The following is a 16338-nucleotide window of genomic DNA, read 5'->3' as shown; positions in this document are numbered from 1 at the left end:
GGAAATAAAACCCAACATGATGGACTCAACATCAACCCGCCTTATTTCCACCGAGTTATTAATTTATGTCAGTTTGAAGTTAAATATTTATTTAGCGAGATGAATATTTTATAGCAAACAAAATAAACATTCATGTGTAAAACTATATTTCATGAAGGGAAGTACTAAATAAATAAACTAAACAGTAAAGCAAACATTTCGTTTTAGACTAAATACTTATTAAACATACATATTTCCCAAGGATCTATAGCTTCAAACTAAATATTTACAAAGTAAATTATAGATTTATTGCACAATTTATATTTAGATGGTAGGTTAAATATTTAGCTTGATCACTAAATATGTAGTTTGAAGGTGAATATTTGATTCCTAAATAGAAATTTATTAAACATGTTTTACAGTTTTCCTTCTGAGGGAGAATAAATTATATTCTGCTGTAAAATCTACTGAAGTTTGTGGTTTTAAAGTAACAAATATAGAAAAGTGAAACAGATTCAAAGGCTGGTTTCATAACAGGCAGATTTTTTATTCTTTTATCATTTTATTTGGTTGTTTTTGGTTCTTAAAGTTGAAGAAATGATCAAACTTCCAACTGCAGCTACGTCACTTCCACCACCAGGGGGCAGCACCTCCCCATTCCTTTACAACAGAGGCCATTTTTCCTGATCTTAAAAGTTTTAAAGTTCACATTTCTTATTATCTTCAAAACTCCAAACACCAAATGAGCCAAACTGTGACTTAAAGTTTATCAGAAGTTCAGGATTACCACAGATTAAATGAAACAGTAAAAAGATTATGAATCAGAACTGATTGCTTAATGACAGACATTCCAGAAACCTCAGAGAAGCATCATATTTCACTCCTCGGTTACATAATCAGTCCGTTTGTTTCCCAGGCCTCCAGCCTTACATAAGCAGGATCATTAGAGGAAAGGTTGAGCAGAGGGTGAGGCTTCATCACGACGTCGGTTTGATTCAGAAGAACAGCCGGAGGATCTTTGGCTTGAAAAGCTCCAGTTTGCTGGGATCCACCTGCTTCATGGCGTCCTGAGCCCCCAGGATGACCTGGTGGGCCTCGTCGAACAGATCCTTCCCGATGGCGGCCTGCACTCGGTCTCGCCAGGCGCTCAGCTTCGCTCGGCCCTCGAACACGTCCCCCGGCGCCCAGCGGCTGGTGGACAGGAGAAGAAGAGAAACGTTTCAGAACTGAACATAGCATGAAGGTTTCCTTCTGAGCTGTTTGCTTAGTTAGTGTTAAATCTTTAGATTGCTAAATTAATATTTGGCTCAGAGATAAATAATTTGAAATCATGAAGCAGTTCAGTCAGATTCTCCTGATCATTCGGTGCAAAGTGAACATTCATCTGATAGCGTCACCATTGCTGACTTAGCAGCAACCCTCATCCTCAGGAAGTGGCAGGAATCACTTCCTCTTCATCAGCAAAGCCTGGATAAAGTACCAGAGTCACGTCGTCCTTCAAACTGAACTTTCCTCCTGTCTGATGAGCAGAAACACTGAAAACTCAGATTCAGGTTTGAGTTCAGTGAAGAATCACATTTTATATATTCTGTTAACGAAACAATTAGCTCTGAGCTAAAAGGAAAAACAGCTAGCTAGTTTAGTTAGCAAGCTACATCTGGGCCTGTGCATTAATATTTATATTTACTCAGTGCTAAACATTTTTAACAAGCACAATTTTTAGCTTTCTAACTAACAAGTTAACTACATTTTTACCTGAAAGCGAAAAATTTAGTTAGCAAACAAAAATATTTAGCGCAGAGTTAAATATTGGTCTGTTAGCAAAAACATTGTTAGAAAATAATTTTTTGTTTGCTAACTGAATGTTTAAGCTGGAGAGAAATATTTAGCTAACATGTACTAAATATTTAATAACTGAATATTTGCTTTGCTATCAGAACTTGTTTTCCTGGACTGGACCAGCGGAAAGCAACAACCTGCAGCTTCCTGTCCACCAATCCTGAAGGTCTTCATGCTTCACTCTGCTATTAGCCGGACGGCTAGCTGCTCCGTTTGGCTCATCAGATGATGACACATCTTTAAAAATAATTTTTCTATTTAGTGAGTGAGAAGCAGTTTGAAGGGCCTTCAGGAAATCTGAAGGTTTCAGCCTCCCTGGATAAACACCGACAGGAAATCCCCTGCAGGGCCGGACCTCCCTCCACAGGAACCCGGTCCTAGTTCTGGCCCAATTAACCCTTCCAGCTCACCTGCATGACCTCCACGATGGCCACCAGGTCGGCCAGAGACATCTGGTCCCCCACGATGAAGGGCCGGTCCTGGAGGAAGTTGTCCTCAATGAGGTTCAGCGAGGCGTTCAGGTCCTCCAGCGCTCCGTCCATCTTGTCCTTCGGGACGTCGATCCCCATGATCTTAGGAATCATGAGCTGCAGACAAACATTAATTCTTCATGGCAACCACTCCGCTGATTGGGCCGAGCCCCGCCTTCGAGGTGCAGCTCCTTCAGACTAGCCAGCAGCTATTAGCAAACATCTGCTGAGCTCAGTACAGGGGCTGCTAAAAACATTAAAGGGTCAATAGGGAAGCCATGTTGGCTGACTTCCTGGAGGCGGAGCTTCTTAAAGAGACAGAGGCCCAATTTCAAGGCTGTAAATTATGAAGTCATATTTTGTATAAATATCATTTTTAAAACAAACTGAAGGCAACATATAATGTTAAATGTGTAAAGTGGATCTATGTGCCTGGCCCTTTAAGGCTTCCTGGGCTGAAACGGTTCTGTCTGAAGCGTTTGACTCGATTCTGGTTAATAACTGATCAGATCAGTAATCAAATATCACAGTCAGTTTTCTGCCTTGTTTGTCTTCAAAGGGAAAAAGTTCAGTTGATTTATTTCAGCCATAAAACAACAGAGACAAAACAAAGTGAATATTTTTAGTTTAGACCCAAAGCTGCTAAACTTCAACGTTTCATAGATTTGATTAATATTTTTATCTGTGATCAATAATTATTACACAGCTTCTTTTCTCGAGGAAGAAAAAATAGATTTAACAAAATATGAAAAGTCAAAAATGACCACAAGTCTCACAAAAGGCTAAAGCTTCGGGTCAGAACCAGCAAACGTTTTGTTGCTAAAGGTCAACAGGTCAAACCAATATTGTTGGAGCTATTTATTCTTTATCCATTTGAATTTTGTTAGTTTATTCTTAAACTTCTGTTTTTTGCATTATTTACAGAGTTTATTTGCAGGTTAATAATTGATTTTATTTTTGTTTTGTTTTCTTATTTTTTTCTATTTTATCATTTGTAAGCCAGACAGGAAGTGAGGCGGGTCAGTCCACATTCTATAAATGTCGGGCCTGGTAAAGGACCAGCAGGCGTTTGGGTTTGGGGCCTCTGGTTTTTACCAGAGCAAGACGTCAGGAGGACAAAGAAAAGTTTGATAAATCTAATTGCTTGCATAAAAGGAAAATAAAAGCAACCAAGACAATCAACAAGTTTGGACCTTGAACTTCTTTCGCCTGCGTCAAGAACCTTGACCCCAGAGCCTCATAGTGGCTGATGGAACTTTTTTTTTTATTGGATGTTTGGTTGAACAAACAATCGCCACAACAAATAGGTTTTTATTCAGTTGATTTTTATTTTAGTCCCAATTTTATTTTTTAAATCAGACTTAATTTTATTTCTGTTTTTATCATCATGAAGCATTTGGTTAATGCTAAAACAGGCTAGCTGGTTCTGAACTGGAACCAGTGTGGACCAGTCTGAGCGTCGGGTTTTGGGGAACTCACCCGCATCCAGAACATCTTGGAGCCGTGCATCCGGATGGCCATGTGCTGCCAGGACAGAAACTCGTTGACCCGGCAGCGCAGCCGCAGGTCGGCCGGGTACCAGCGGTCCGGAGTCCCGAACTTCTCTGCCAGGTAGAGCATGATGGCGACGCTGGAGGAAAGCGGCGGCTCGTCAGGACGCATCCGGACGGAAAACGCCGCTTTCAGCAAACACTCACCTCTCAGCCAGGCAGAAGTCTCCGTCTCGAAGTGCTGGAACCTTCCTGATCTTGTGATTTTTCCAAATTCATCTCCAAAATGTTCACCTGAAACCCAAACAGACATGGCAGACCAGCAGGAAACCAGGCAAGACGAGACTTCCTGAAGGAAGAGAAGTCTGCAGGAAATGTAACTGCTGCACCGATTGGCCGATACTTAGACAAGAGACCGATCCTATCAACACCACAAACATCTGGAGATCCACTAACATCTAGAGATCCACTAACATCTAGAGATCCACTAACATCTGGAGATCCACAAACATCTAGAGATCCACTAACATCTAGAGATCCACTAACATCTAGAGATCCACTAACATCTAGAGATCCACTAACATCTAGAGATCCTCCTCTGTCCGATTCCAACATCAGTTTTTGACTTACCAACTTTCCAGACTAAAAAAAGCCAACAGATGAGGTCAAAGGTTGCTGCAGCCATAATCACAACCAACCATTATTTTAATAATCTATTATTCTGATGATTAATACGGAGCCCCCGAGGGGACATGGGGATTTTTTTTTCTTTTGCGTTTGTTTTGCGAGATAACCCAAAAGAAAAAAAACCTCATGTCCCCTGCGGGGCTCCGTAGATTAATTATTAAAATGACACATCTGGCTGATTGTTCATTTAAGTTTTCTTGAAGTGCATTTAAAGCTGCAAATAAATTTAAATCCATTTTCAGATAAGAAATAAAAATTTTATGCCTAAAATGCAACAGCAGCATTATTTCACTAAACTCTTCATGATTGGCAGCAAAGGATGAAACTTATCAATTATCAAACTGTGGATCAATATTTGTTTGGATCATTTTCAGCAACCATGCAGATCAAACAGCGACCTTTGACCTCAAACAGGAGACTCACCGTCCATCAGAGAAACCTTCTTGAACTCGAAGGGGATGTTGTTTTTCTTCGCAAAAATAAAGACGGAGCGACATGGCTGCGAGAAAAGGTCCAGATAAAGTTCCACCACCATCTCTGCTGCTGCTGCTGCTGCTGCTGCTGCTGCAACCCGCGTCTCTCTGCAGAACCAAAGATGATCCTCCCAACCGCGAGAAAACACTGAAAACACCGGAAGTTCGGCCCAAAACTCCCACATTCCAGAACAGAACCTCCGAACCCATTCACCAGGCCGCCGGGAAACTACGACACCTGCTGTCCAAAAAATGTACTGCAGCTCAAATTTCAGACTTAGTTCTGAAACTTCGGAACCGGGACAGGCGGAACCGGGACAGGCGGAACCGGGACAGGCGGAACTCCATATTATTGTTTATTGCAATAAGTTGTGGTGAAAGTCATCGTCCAGGTTTTCCTGTGATGAAGTTTCAAACATTTATCTCTGAACTGAGACATTTTCCATATCAGGATAAATAAAATGAGTCGTGAATCCGTGACGTCAGGATGCAGCTCTGCATCCGGGAGCTTTGCAGCGGACATGACGTCTGAATCAGAACCTGAAAAACAGCTGCAGCTGCAATTAAGTACATTTTTCAGTTATTGAATATTTGAGTATTTATTTTACTTTTACTCTCCAGATCAGTCTGTACTTCGTCCTCCTTACTTTGTCACATATGAATGTTTATTTCCATGATGAGATCAATAATCAAAAGGAAAAAACCACTTGAGAAACTGAGAGGAAAAACATCCTGGAGGATTTGAGCTGAGAACGTCACAAACATCCAGACTGAGGTTCTCCGTCTGCAGCCTGGAGATTCGCTGCGTTTCTCCTGATAGCAGGACTTTGATCGTTTCCACGGCAGCAGAGCATGTTGAGAGTGAAACGCTGCCTGACGAGAAACTTTTGAGCATTTCAGACATTTCTTTTGTCTTGAAGGTGAACATGACTGTAGTTTTTGTATTTAGGAACATTTTAAACACAGTGAGAAAAACTTTTACTAGAGTATTTTTGAAAACATTATTTCTACTAAAGTAAAGAATGTGAGTGTTTTGCATTATGGGATGTGCAGTGATGATCTTTATTTCATCTACAGGAAGAGAAATCGATCCCAGAGCCGATCAGAGGAACCGGGCCGGTTCCTCCAGCAGAACCGAACCAACTCGATTTCTACTTCTGGAATTAACAGCTTCACTTTAAACAGTGACATTATTTCAACGGTACAAATCTCCAGTTGGGATTCTGGAATGGGCAGAGGTTAAAGGTCGTCTGCTGCTGGTTCTTCACAGGAAGCTCATCACGGTTCCTTTCTTCCCCACCTGGTGAGGCTGCAGCTCCAGGAACTGGATCACAATCCTGCAAATGTCACATCAAACCAGACGCATCACTTCCTGCCTCGTCAGCCAAACAGGAAGCTGTCAGCAGAAACAAAGATGGCGGCTCTGTCGACGCTTTAGCATCTTTAACTGGATTTTTACTTCTATTATCATGTCATAACAGCTTCATTTCTATTAGGAAGCAGAAACTAAAGGGACAAAGTGACAAATTCTCTGTTAATGTTGACTGAATGCAGTGTTTATGGAAACGTCCAGCAGGGGAGCTCACCTGTCTTCAGCCAGGCTCAGTTCTTCGGTCAGGAACTTGAAGATCTTGGCGCTGTGCTCCTTGTTCTTCTCGGCGCTGTCCGTCACAGAAATGGCCGACACCGACACCACAACACACGGAGCGCAGGAGCCGCTCACCAGCATCGGCAGCCCTGGATGCACCACCATGTTCATCCTCTGGAGGGAGAAGAGCCTCCGGTCAGTTCGGCTGCTTCATAACGAGTTGCTCGACATTATTCACCTGAGATCATCTCTAAAATGCTTCGAATTGCCTGTTTGTACCATGAAGGTCATGAATGCACACAGTAGAAGCTGACAGAAGCTAACATCCTGGTCATTATTTCTGCTTGAGGTTTCAGCCAATCAACTCAAAAGAAATGAACGATTCTCCTGGATTAGCAATGTAGCCAATAGCACAGCGGATACATATTTCAGCTTCAGCTAACCCTGACCCTTATGAATATTTCAGATATGCTACAAGAAAAAAAATTTAACAAAAATACCAGGAATAATTTAGTGTTAAAACACAAAAATCTGTAACAATAATAATAACTAATTAATCAGCCAATTAAACTCCATCCAGATTCTGTTTTGAATCGCTGCTGTTCTGAACAGGAAGCGGGGCCCGCAGCTCGTTCTGCTCCAGGCCCCATAAAACTTTGGGTCGCCCCAGCTGACAACTCCTCTGGATCTGGTCGCCAGATAACCTGGAGACGCCCCGATCTGTTACACCGATTTTAAAAGAAAACTTCCGCAGTCTAACTGTTCTCAGCGGGTCGGTTCTGGTCCTGCAGGGTAAGTGGGTGGAACCGGGTCGGAGGTGGAACCGGGTCGGAGGGACTCACGTCTTCCGGTTTCCCCAGCGCCGCCGCGGTGACGCAGCAGAACCGCTGCAGGAAACCCGAGGAGAAGCTGTCGGCGGGCAGGTTGCTGTCCAGAACCACGAAGGGCATCTTGACTGGCGGGACTGGGAGCTGCGGCCGGACACGACCTGCAGAGGTCAGTGACAGACAGGAGAATACTTCTTCCGGCTGTCACTTTCAAAATAAAGATAAAGATAAATACTTTTTTTTCAACGTTTCCCGAAACAACTGTAATATTTTATTAAAACCTGCTTCTGTTTTAACTCCACATTTATTCGTTACTCGCGACTTAAAAAAGGCGCGTTTTATGCACCACGTGACGTCATTTCCGCGCAGAAAAACATACCAAACAATACTGAAATGAAAAAAATCTTCAGGATGTGACTTTTGATTTTTAAATATTTAAAGTAATAAAAAACATAAAAAAGCAAGAGAAGTAAAAAATAAAATAAATTGACTCATTATTCTGAAAGTCACGCTTTCCGTTCAAACCCACTTCCGCCATGACAGAAAAATAAAAGCTCAACCGGAAGTGAACAGAATGAATAAATAGTCACATTTATGGAAGTCACGCTGCCAAAATCTCACGTCTGAAAACCAAAATTATTACTGAATCTCATATAATTTGATGTTTATTTCATTAATTATTTTAATATTTATGTCTCATGTGATATAAAACACGCCACACGGTGGCGCTGTCTCTTCAACAAAACATTAATAAAGATTTTCAATATTTTTTCAGCACAATATAATTTTATCTGCAGATTTTTAGGGAAAACAAACAAAACAAAATAAAATAAAACTGTTTTTCTGTTGATAACTCAGAGTTGATCTTCAGCTGCAGAAAAAGCATTAAAGTTTGATCCTGTTTGTTTGAAATTTGTTTTGCTTTGGATTTTCAATGTGATTCACCTGATAAAAATCCTTCCTCTCGGTTTGAACGCATCGTTTCCTCTCCAGCCAATCATCGCTTCTGTTGCCACGTAACAGGTGAAAGTTGGAGTATAAAAAGCTGCGCTAATAAACTATGATGCCCGTCAGCGCGGCTCATTTTCCCACGCAGCTCCGAGGCGCATCACGTCGCAGCGGATCTTTTCCTTCTTGTTCACCCGAACCGAGCCGTAGAGACCATGGACCTGACCCGGACCGCGCTGTGCCTCAGCCTGCTGGCTGTTCTGGGTCCAGTTGTTCTGAGCGAACCGGACCCGCAGCCGGCCGCCGCCACCAGCCCCACGGACACGCAGCAGTGCCTCACCTGCGAGGTGCGGCAGCACATCAAGACCATGCGGATCAACGCCATCAAGTCGCAGATTCTGAGCAAACTGCGCATGAAGGAGGCGCCCAACATCAGCCGGGACGCGGTGCAGCTGCTGCTGCCCAAAAGCCGCCGCCGCTGCAGCAGCTGCTGGACCAGTACGACGTGCTGGGAGACGACAGCCGGGATCCCCGGAGGAGGACGACGAGCACGCGACCACCGAGACTCTGATGATCATGGCCACTGAACGTAAGTCCGCCTCGAGCTGCGCTTTCTGCCCCATCAACGCGTCTTCTGCGCGTAAAAAAACTTTCACGCTCAGAACTGCAGCGAGGAGCTTTTTGCTGGGAGATTCTAGAAGATAAATGAAGAAAAATCACGAAGGCTTTTTGTTTTGTGTGTTTCTTGCAGAACAATTTGTCGGTTTCTGACTGTTTTTGTGCGTAAAACAAGATTTTACGCACAAAACGGCTTTTATTTTGGCATCTCATTGAGTTCTGGAGTGTTGATGGTGATGAAGCTGATTTTCACTGGAGCTCATCATCCAGACAACAAACAGCTTTTTTTGCATCTGTTGAGACCAGACTGAGGTTTTTCCTCAAACAGAAGAGAAAACTGTTTAATGTGATGATCATTCAGGTTTATGACAGTTTTAGACTAAATGAAGCTTTAAGAGGCGACAGAGAACAAAGTGAGACATCAGGTGGAGAATTAATATGAATCCCAGGATTAAAAACTTTATTTCTGTTAGTGTTTGCAAAACAAAGTTTGTTTTTATTGATTTCTGTGAAAACACATTTTTCATTCCCTGGAAGGATTTTGGTGATTCTGATGAATCACTAAGTTTACAAATAGTATTTTTGAGCTTGCGACACAAAGTGTTTATTTTTATTTTAAAGCTTTTATTTTACATTGAACACAAATTAGATTCACTGATTCATTCAGTTTTAAAACGAGGTTCAGGTTCGGTGCCGATGATGGATTCAGAACGACCTTCATCTCTTTCCTTCTGACATGAGGTCAAAAGCTGCGGCTCTGGTTCTGGTTCTGTTCGCAGCCTGCAGGGTCAGCTGGTTCCACCTGTCAATATTTACCCTCCGTGCGTCTTGTCCCGCTCTGTGTTCCTGCAGCCGACCCGGCGGTCCAGGAGGACGGGGAACCGACCTGCTGCTTCTTCTCCTTCACGCAGAAGCTGCAGGCCACGCGGATCGTGCGCGCGCAGCTGTGGGTGCACCTGCGCCCCGCGGCCGAGGCGACCACCGTGTTCCTGCAGATCTCCCGCCTCATGCCGGCCACGGACGGCGGCTGGAGGCACGTCCGGATCCGCTCCCTGAAGATCGACGTGAACGCCGGGCTGAGCTCGTGGCAGAGCATCGACGTGAAGCAGGTGGTGGCGGTTTGGCTGCGGCAGCCGGAGACCAACTGGGGCATCGAGATCAAGGCCTTCGACTCGCGGGGGAACGACCTGGCGGTGACCGCGGTGCAGGCCGGGGAGGACGGGCTGGTGAGTCCGCGACGCGGCGGCGGGGCGCGGCGGCGGCGGCGCGGATCGGAGCTTCGCCCACAAATATCATTTATATTTTCCTGCAGTTTGTTTTATAAAAACTTTTCCCGTCAGAGAAACTTTAAGTCAAACTGTTAGAAAAAGAGAAAAAATGTTTTCAAACCAGGAATTAATTTATGCAGGAAACAAAAACGATCCGTTTCATCCAATCAGAGTATTTACTGCATGTAGAGCAGCCAATCACAGCCAAGGCGAAGAAACAAAACTAAAGTCCAGGATTTGAGAAAAACATTAAAACTCCATAAACTCACATTCTGAAACGTTTCATTTGTTCATTTCTGGAATCATTTATGATTCCCCGTCGACTCGCTTTAAGGTCACTGTGGATGACCTTTGACCCACTCTGCTGAGTAAATTGATTAAATTTGGGCTTTGACTAGGCCGCTTGAACTTGGTGGATAGAGTTGGATCGTAGTTCTGGTCTTGGAGGCCAGAACTACCATTGAACTATGACCTCTGACCTTTACTGAGGCAGGGAGGCCTGCAGAGCTTCTGATGTTGTTCTGGTCCAATCAGAACCTCGGAGGCGGATCTGTTCTTCATGTGGACAGTCGGGTTCTGTCATCATTTCATCAAGAGAATCTCATGGAGGTTTAAAATCATTAGTGATGAATCATCAGAAATGTAGGGGAGGGGCAAACTTCGTTCTGTAAAAAACACAAGTTAAATTTCTGAGGAAAAACCTGAGTTTCGTTGGTTCTGTTTCCATCATGCTGCGGCTCAGCAGAACCCAGAACCGCCGGTTCTGATCATTTTATAACTTCGTCTGAATTTCTGCGTTTTCTCTTCTCATCTCTGACGGTAGAAAAATCAACCGCTCCCATTTTTCTGCTTTAGATTTTTGCGTGAAGCGTTGAGCTGCAGGTGTTTGGGGTCAGAGGTCATCTTGAAGCTGCTGCTAGGTTGAGCCCTGACCAGAACCGGTTCCTGGACAGCAGAGTGATGCTGCGGGCTCGCCGACCCAGAAGCAGAGAAATCTCCTTAGCAACAAGTGACAAAGCAAAATCTCATTCAAAATGTCCAAGTTCGTTTATTTTCCCCTCGATTGAAGAAACAAAACGATTTTATTGTTGATTAAAGTTAGTTAGTAACTTGTTACATTTACCTTTTGGGAAGAAACTTCTAGGAGTATTTTTACTAGGTTGTACTTTTTACTCTTACTGGAGAAAAACTCACCTGTTCAAGTTTTTTACTGAAAGATTTGAAAAAGTTTATTTTGCCTGATTTTGTTATTTTTGATAGTTTCTTCTTCTTAACTTCATATTTTGATCCGTCTGATGATGCAGTTTGTAAAGGTTGAGTGATTGATCATTTGATCAGCTCCTCTGTACTGCAGTTGATCAGTTATGGAGTCTGACTCTCTGCTCTGGTGCTGAAGGTTCTGCAGCCGTTCAGCCGCAGCAGGAGCTCAAACAGGAAGTAATCAGGCTGGACTCCTCGGGCCAATCACATCGCGCCGCTCCACATTCCTCACAGCTTTCTGTGTGACTCTGCAAATCAGAGTAATTGCCTGCACACACACACACACACAGACACACACAGACACACACACACAGACACACACACACAGACACACACAGACACACACAGACACACACACACACACACAGACACAGACAGACACACACACACACACAGACACACACAGACACACACACACAGACACACACACACACACACAGACACAGACAGACACACACACACAGACACACACACACACACACAGACACACAGACACAGACAGACACACACACACACACAGACACACACAGACAGACACACACACACACACACACACACACAGACACAGAGACACACACACAGACACACACACACACACAGACACACACAGACAGACACACACACACACACACAGACACACACACACACACACACACACACACACACACACACACACACACACACACACACACACACACACACAGACAGACAGACACACACGCCCGGGGCGATCGATGACAAGCCGCTGCAGCGCTGCGTCCGGCGCTGCAGCGCTGCGTCCGGCGCTGCAGCGCTGCGTCGTCCGCGCGCTGCGCGCGTCGCGCTGCAGCGCTGCGTCCGCGCTGCTGCGCGCGCTGCGCGCTGCGCCAGCGCTGTCCGCGCTGCGCGCTGCGCGCGCAGCGCTGCGCGCGCTGCGCTGGCGCGCCGGCGCTGCAGCGCTGCGCGGCGCTGCAGCGCTGCGTCCGGCGCTGCAGCGCTGCGTCCGGCGCTGCAGCGCTGCGTCCGCGCTGCAGCGCTGCGTCCGGCGCTGCAGCGCTGCGTCCGGCGCTGCAGCGCTGCGTCCGGCGCTGCAGCGCTGCGTCCGGCGCTGCAGCGCTGCGTCCGGCGCTGCAGCGCTGCGTCCGGCGCTGCAGCGCTGCGTCCGGCGCTGCAGCGCTGCGTCCGGCGCTGCAGCGCTGCGTCCGGCGCTGCGCTGCAGCGTTTATCCAACCGTCTGATGATTTAATTTCTCTGAAAGTCACGGTTTCATCATGTTTCCGTGACGATTGAAGACTCGCTGCCAGGAGATGAGAGGCTGAACGCTGACTCGGCTCCATCGGGTCAAGAATGACCCCGGGTCATTTGGGTTAGTTAGCAGGTCATCAGAGGAAAACATGGAGGTTTGCTTTTTAAATGTCACTGTTCAAACTGGTCATGTAATTAGTTTAGATCCAAACTAATCAATAAAATAGACTAGATATTAGTTAGCTCTGAGCTAGCTCAGTGTTTACTTTAGAAATTAAATATTTAGGAGCTCAGAGATAAATATTGCTCTAATATGTAGCCAACATGCAAATGTTATTATGGATTTGACTATCAAAATAAAAGCTGTGTGTTGTAGCTGTCCCAATCCGTCCGATCTGTCGTTTCAGCAACCGTTCATGGAGGTGAAGGTGTCTGAGGGGCCCCGGCGGGCCCGGAGAGACTCGGGTCTGGACTGCGATGAGAACTCCCCGGAGACGCTCTGCTGCCGCTACCCGCTCACCGTGGACTTCGAGGACTTCGGCTGGGACTGGATCATCGCCCCGAAGCGCTACAAGGCCAACTACTGCTCCGGGGAGTGCGAGTACATGCACCTGCAGAAGTACCCACACACCCACCTGGTGAACAAGGCCAACCCCCGGGGGTCCGCGGGCCTCTGCTGCACCCCCACCAAGATGTCCCCCATCAACATGCTCTACTTCAACCGCCAGGAGCAGATCATCTACGGGAAGATCCCGTCCATGGTGGTGGACCGCTGCGGCTGCTCCTGAGTCCGGGCCGCCGCCTCAACGCTTCAGGCTCCAGACGGATCCGACGCCTTCCTGCAGCCACCTGAGGCCACCAGCAGGGCGGCGCTTTCACCACCAGCATACTGTAGCTTTCTTTCTTCCAGTGAACTTTGGCCGTCCGACTCAAAGCCGGACGGGCGCGAGAACAGAGCAACGCCTGACGGACCGTGAAGTGAATGTAGACAGAAATGATCCAAGTTAAACCAAAGACATTCATCCCCACAAAGTTCCTGCATCTCTTTTCTGTCTGAAGACTAAAGTTAGTCAATTATTAACAGCAATAATTTGAGTTAATTATCCTGATAGAGAAAAACATGGAGTTTAATTGTTCACTCCCTGCTTCTCATGAATGTCAGTTTCAAACGAAGCATTTAGTTTGAATGGAGCTATTTAGTTCACAAGATAAACTTAAGTCATCAGTGAGCAGATAACTATTCAGCTCCGAACTACATAGCTAGCTCTGAGCTAGCTTAACATTTAGTTAGATTTGAGCTGCATACATTTTGGCTAGCTGAGCAGCTAGCTACCAAGCTAGCTATTTAGCTTGCTGACTAATATTTAATTAGAAACTTTGGGATTTACATAAGAATGAATAACATGGTGAAAATGTGAGTTTGAAAATGAAGCTGATGTTTTTCTCAGATTATTGCTGATGGTTTTTTTGGCTTTAAGACTCACCACACTCGTTTCTACTCGTTGCTTCGTTTGTGAACCAGTTTTAAGGGTCTCTGACGTTTGAGACCCGTTGGAGTCACATTTCACCCAACGAGCCGCTAACAGAGAAACATCCAGGAAATGAAACCCACAGCATTCTGACAGTTAATATCAGCTACTCTCCCCAGCATGGCGGTTTGACTGGAGCAGAACCGGTTCTGGGTAAACCCAGCTGAGCGGTTCTGATTGTAGCGTCGCCTGAACTGAAGGCTCAGAACCGAGATGTGACTGACCCAGTTTGCACTATGGCACACCAATAGGACCAGTTGGTGGCTACAAAAAGGGTTGTAAAAACTGATTTTGATATGTTTGATAATTTGTATTGTGTGCATTTGTTTCCGCTGATGGTGAGTGTATAAAAACCACAATGTAGCAAATAAAACATGTTATACAGAAACTCTATATGTACTTGTTTCAATAAATAAAGTCTGTAGCTTGTTTGTTGACTTCTGGTTCTTCTTCTATGGTTTCTTTCACTTTTTTGCACCAAGATCGTTTCATAATTTTCTTTAAATTTGCAGTAAAATACTAATAAATCCAAAAATAATCAAAATATGATTTTAAATGTGTTTTGAATAAAACTATGTTGGAAACATTAATGAGGGAAATCACTGATGTTTGTTCAGATATGAATCAAAATAACTGTGCAAAAGTATTTACATCTCCTTTAGTCATGTTAAAACTGATTCTGTGTATTTTACAATAATACATCTTTTTTTTTAAAACAATCAAAATCTGAGAAGTGTGGAGTGCATTTATTCAGGCTCAGAACTAACTTCCTCTAAGTTTTAACTCCACCAGCTCTGAACAGTTTTTCACATTTTAGTTTTATTTTTACACAATAAACTCATTTCTTATTTTCCTCAAACTGCAACACTTTGTATTGATCTGTCATAAAATCTGAATAAAATATCATGAAGTTTGTTTGGAGCGATGGAAAGCTGTTCTGTGTGACCCAATAAGCAGATGAATACGTCACAATCTTTGACAAGCTGTGCATGAATTCAGATACAAACAGATTTAATATAAATCAGCTGATTTGACATATTATCCCTTTCATGTAAATGTAGAAACGTAGAACTTTAGTTCTACGTTTTAATAATTCATCTCACTTTTACATTCAAAAACAGGAAATCTTTTTTTCCTCATTTCTCCTTAAAGCTGATAAATTTAGATTTTTACGTTTAAAAATAAATCAAATGACTAAAAACCACCAAGATACTGTAAAGCGGGAACCATAAACCTGCCGTTTTATTGATCAGTAAAAATGAGGCAGGAAAAACAAAAGCAAAACCAGAAAATATCCTTTAAAACTTCTGATTAGCAGAAGACGCTTCGACAAGATTCACTTCACTTTGAGGAGCTAAAGTGGAATTTCTTAAACTGGCAAGTCCGGTCCAGTTGGTCCCAGTTGGTCCAGTTGGTCCCATTGGTACCAGTTAGTCCCGTTGGTACCAGTTGGTCCCATTGGTACCAGTTGGTCCAGTTGGTACCAGTTAGTCCCGTTTCACTGACTTGGCTGCAGGCTGATGACAGGATGTGACCTGAACCGGACCGGACCGAACCCCCAGCCTGGTTCAGCCCAGCAGGGGGCGAGAGGGCTCTGACCCGGAGAGACACTTCAGGTAGAAACCTGCCACAGAGGCTGCAGCCCGACAGATGATGCTGCTGCAGCTGCTGGGTTGTTGCTGCAGCTGCTGCTGGGTTGTTGCTGCAGCTGCTGCTGGGTTGTTGCTGCAGCTGCTGCTGGGTTGTTGCTGCAGCTGCTGCTGGTTGTTGCTGCAGCTGCTGCTGGGTTGTTGCTGCAGCTGCTGCTGGGTTGTTGCTGCAGCTGCTGCTGGGTTGTTGCTGCAGCTGCTGCTGGGTTGTTGCTGCAGCTGCTGCTGGGTTGTTGCTGTTGTTGCAGCAAAAACACAACACCAAACAGCAGCACAATGGGCTCAGCTGCAGCAGGTTAATGTTTCTGCAGGTTAACATGTTTATTTTCTCATCATGTTTTAGGAATTAGTAAAATAAACTCTGGACGAAACTTGACTATTGAGTTTTATCTAATGTGGGTCCAAACCGGGTCATCAACAGAACCAGGATCCAAACAGCAGCAGCTAATCTACAGCAGAACCCGGAAAGAGTCGATGGCCTAGTCAAAG

General features: G+C 44.7%; 3 protein-coding genes across 3 annotated transcripts; 1 reads left to right on the top strand and 2 right to left on the bottom strand.

The window, feature by feature from the left end:
* Positions 1 to 851: 851 nt before the first annotated feature.
* Positions 852 to 5149, bottom strand: LOC129355997 (glutathione S-transferase theta-1-like). The gene is given in 7 exon segments (XM_055025625.1): positions 852 to 1155; positions 1157 to 1170; positions 2229 to 2405; positions 3768 to 3918; positions 3986 to 4037; positions 4040 to 4072; positions 4889 to 5149. Coding segments are annotated over 7 exon segments (843 nt in total). The 5' UTR covers positions 5124 to 5149; the 3' UTR covers positions 852 to 974.
* An 827-nt stretch (positions 5150 to 5976) lies between these two features.
* LOC129355974 (D-dopachrome decarboxylase-like) lies at positions 5977 to 7557 on the bottom strand. The gene is made up of 3 exons (XM_055025603.1): positions 7369 to 7557; positions 6525 to 6700; positions 5977 to 6275 (listed from the first exon to the last, which is right to left on the bottom strand). Exons 1-3 carry the CDS (start codon positions 7474 to 7476, stop codon positions 6203 to 6205), a joined length of 357 nt encoding a protein of 118 aa, XP_054881578.1. The 5' UTR covers positions 7477 to 7557; the 3' UTR covers positions 5977 to 6202.
* An 875-nt stretch (positions 7558 to 8432) lies between these two features.
* Positions 8433 to 14075, top strand: LOC129355996 (growth/differentiation factor 8-like). The gene is given in 5 exon segments (XM_055025624.1): positions 8433 to 8771; positions 8774 to 8822; positions 8825 to 8890; positions 9772 to 10145; positions 13079 to 14075. Coding segments are annotated over 5 exon segments (1125 nt in total). The 5' UTR covers positions 8433 to 8516; the 3' UTR covers positions 13460 to 14075.
* The last annotated feature ends 2263 nt before the right edge of the window (positions 14076 to 16338 follow it).

This window comes from Poeciliopsis prolifica, unplaced genomic scaffold (genome assembly GCF_027474105.1).
Source record: "Poeciliopsis prolifica strain line A6 unplaced genomic scaffold, Auburn_PproV2 SCAFFOLD152, whole genome shotgun sequence".
Taxonomy (NCBI): Eukaryota; Metazoa; Chordata; class Actinopteri; order Cyprinodontiformes; family Poeciliidae; genus Poeciliopsis; species Poeciliopsis prolifica.
This window is presented reverse-complemented; position numbering and strand designations above follow the sequence as displayed.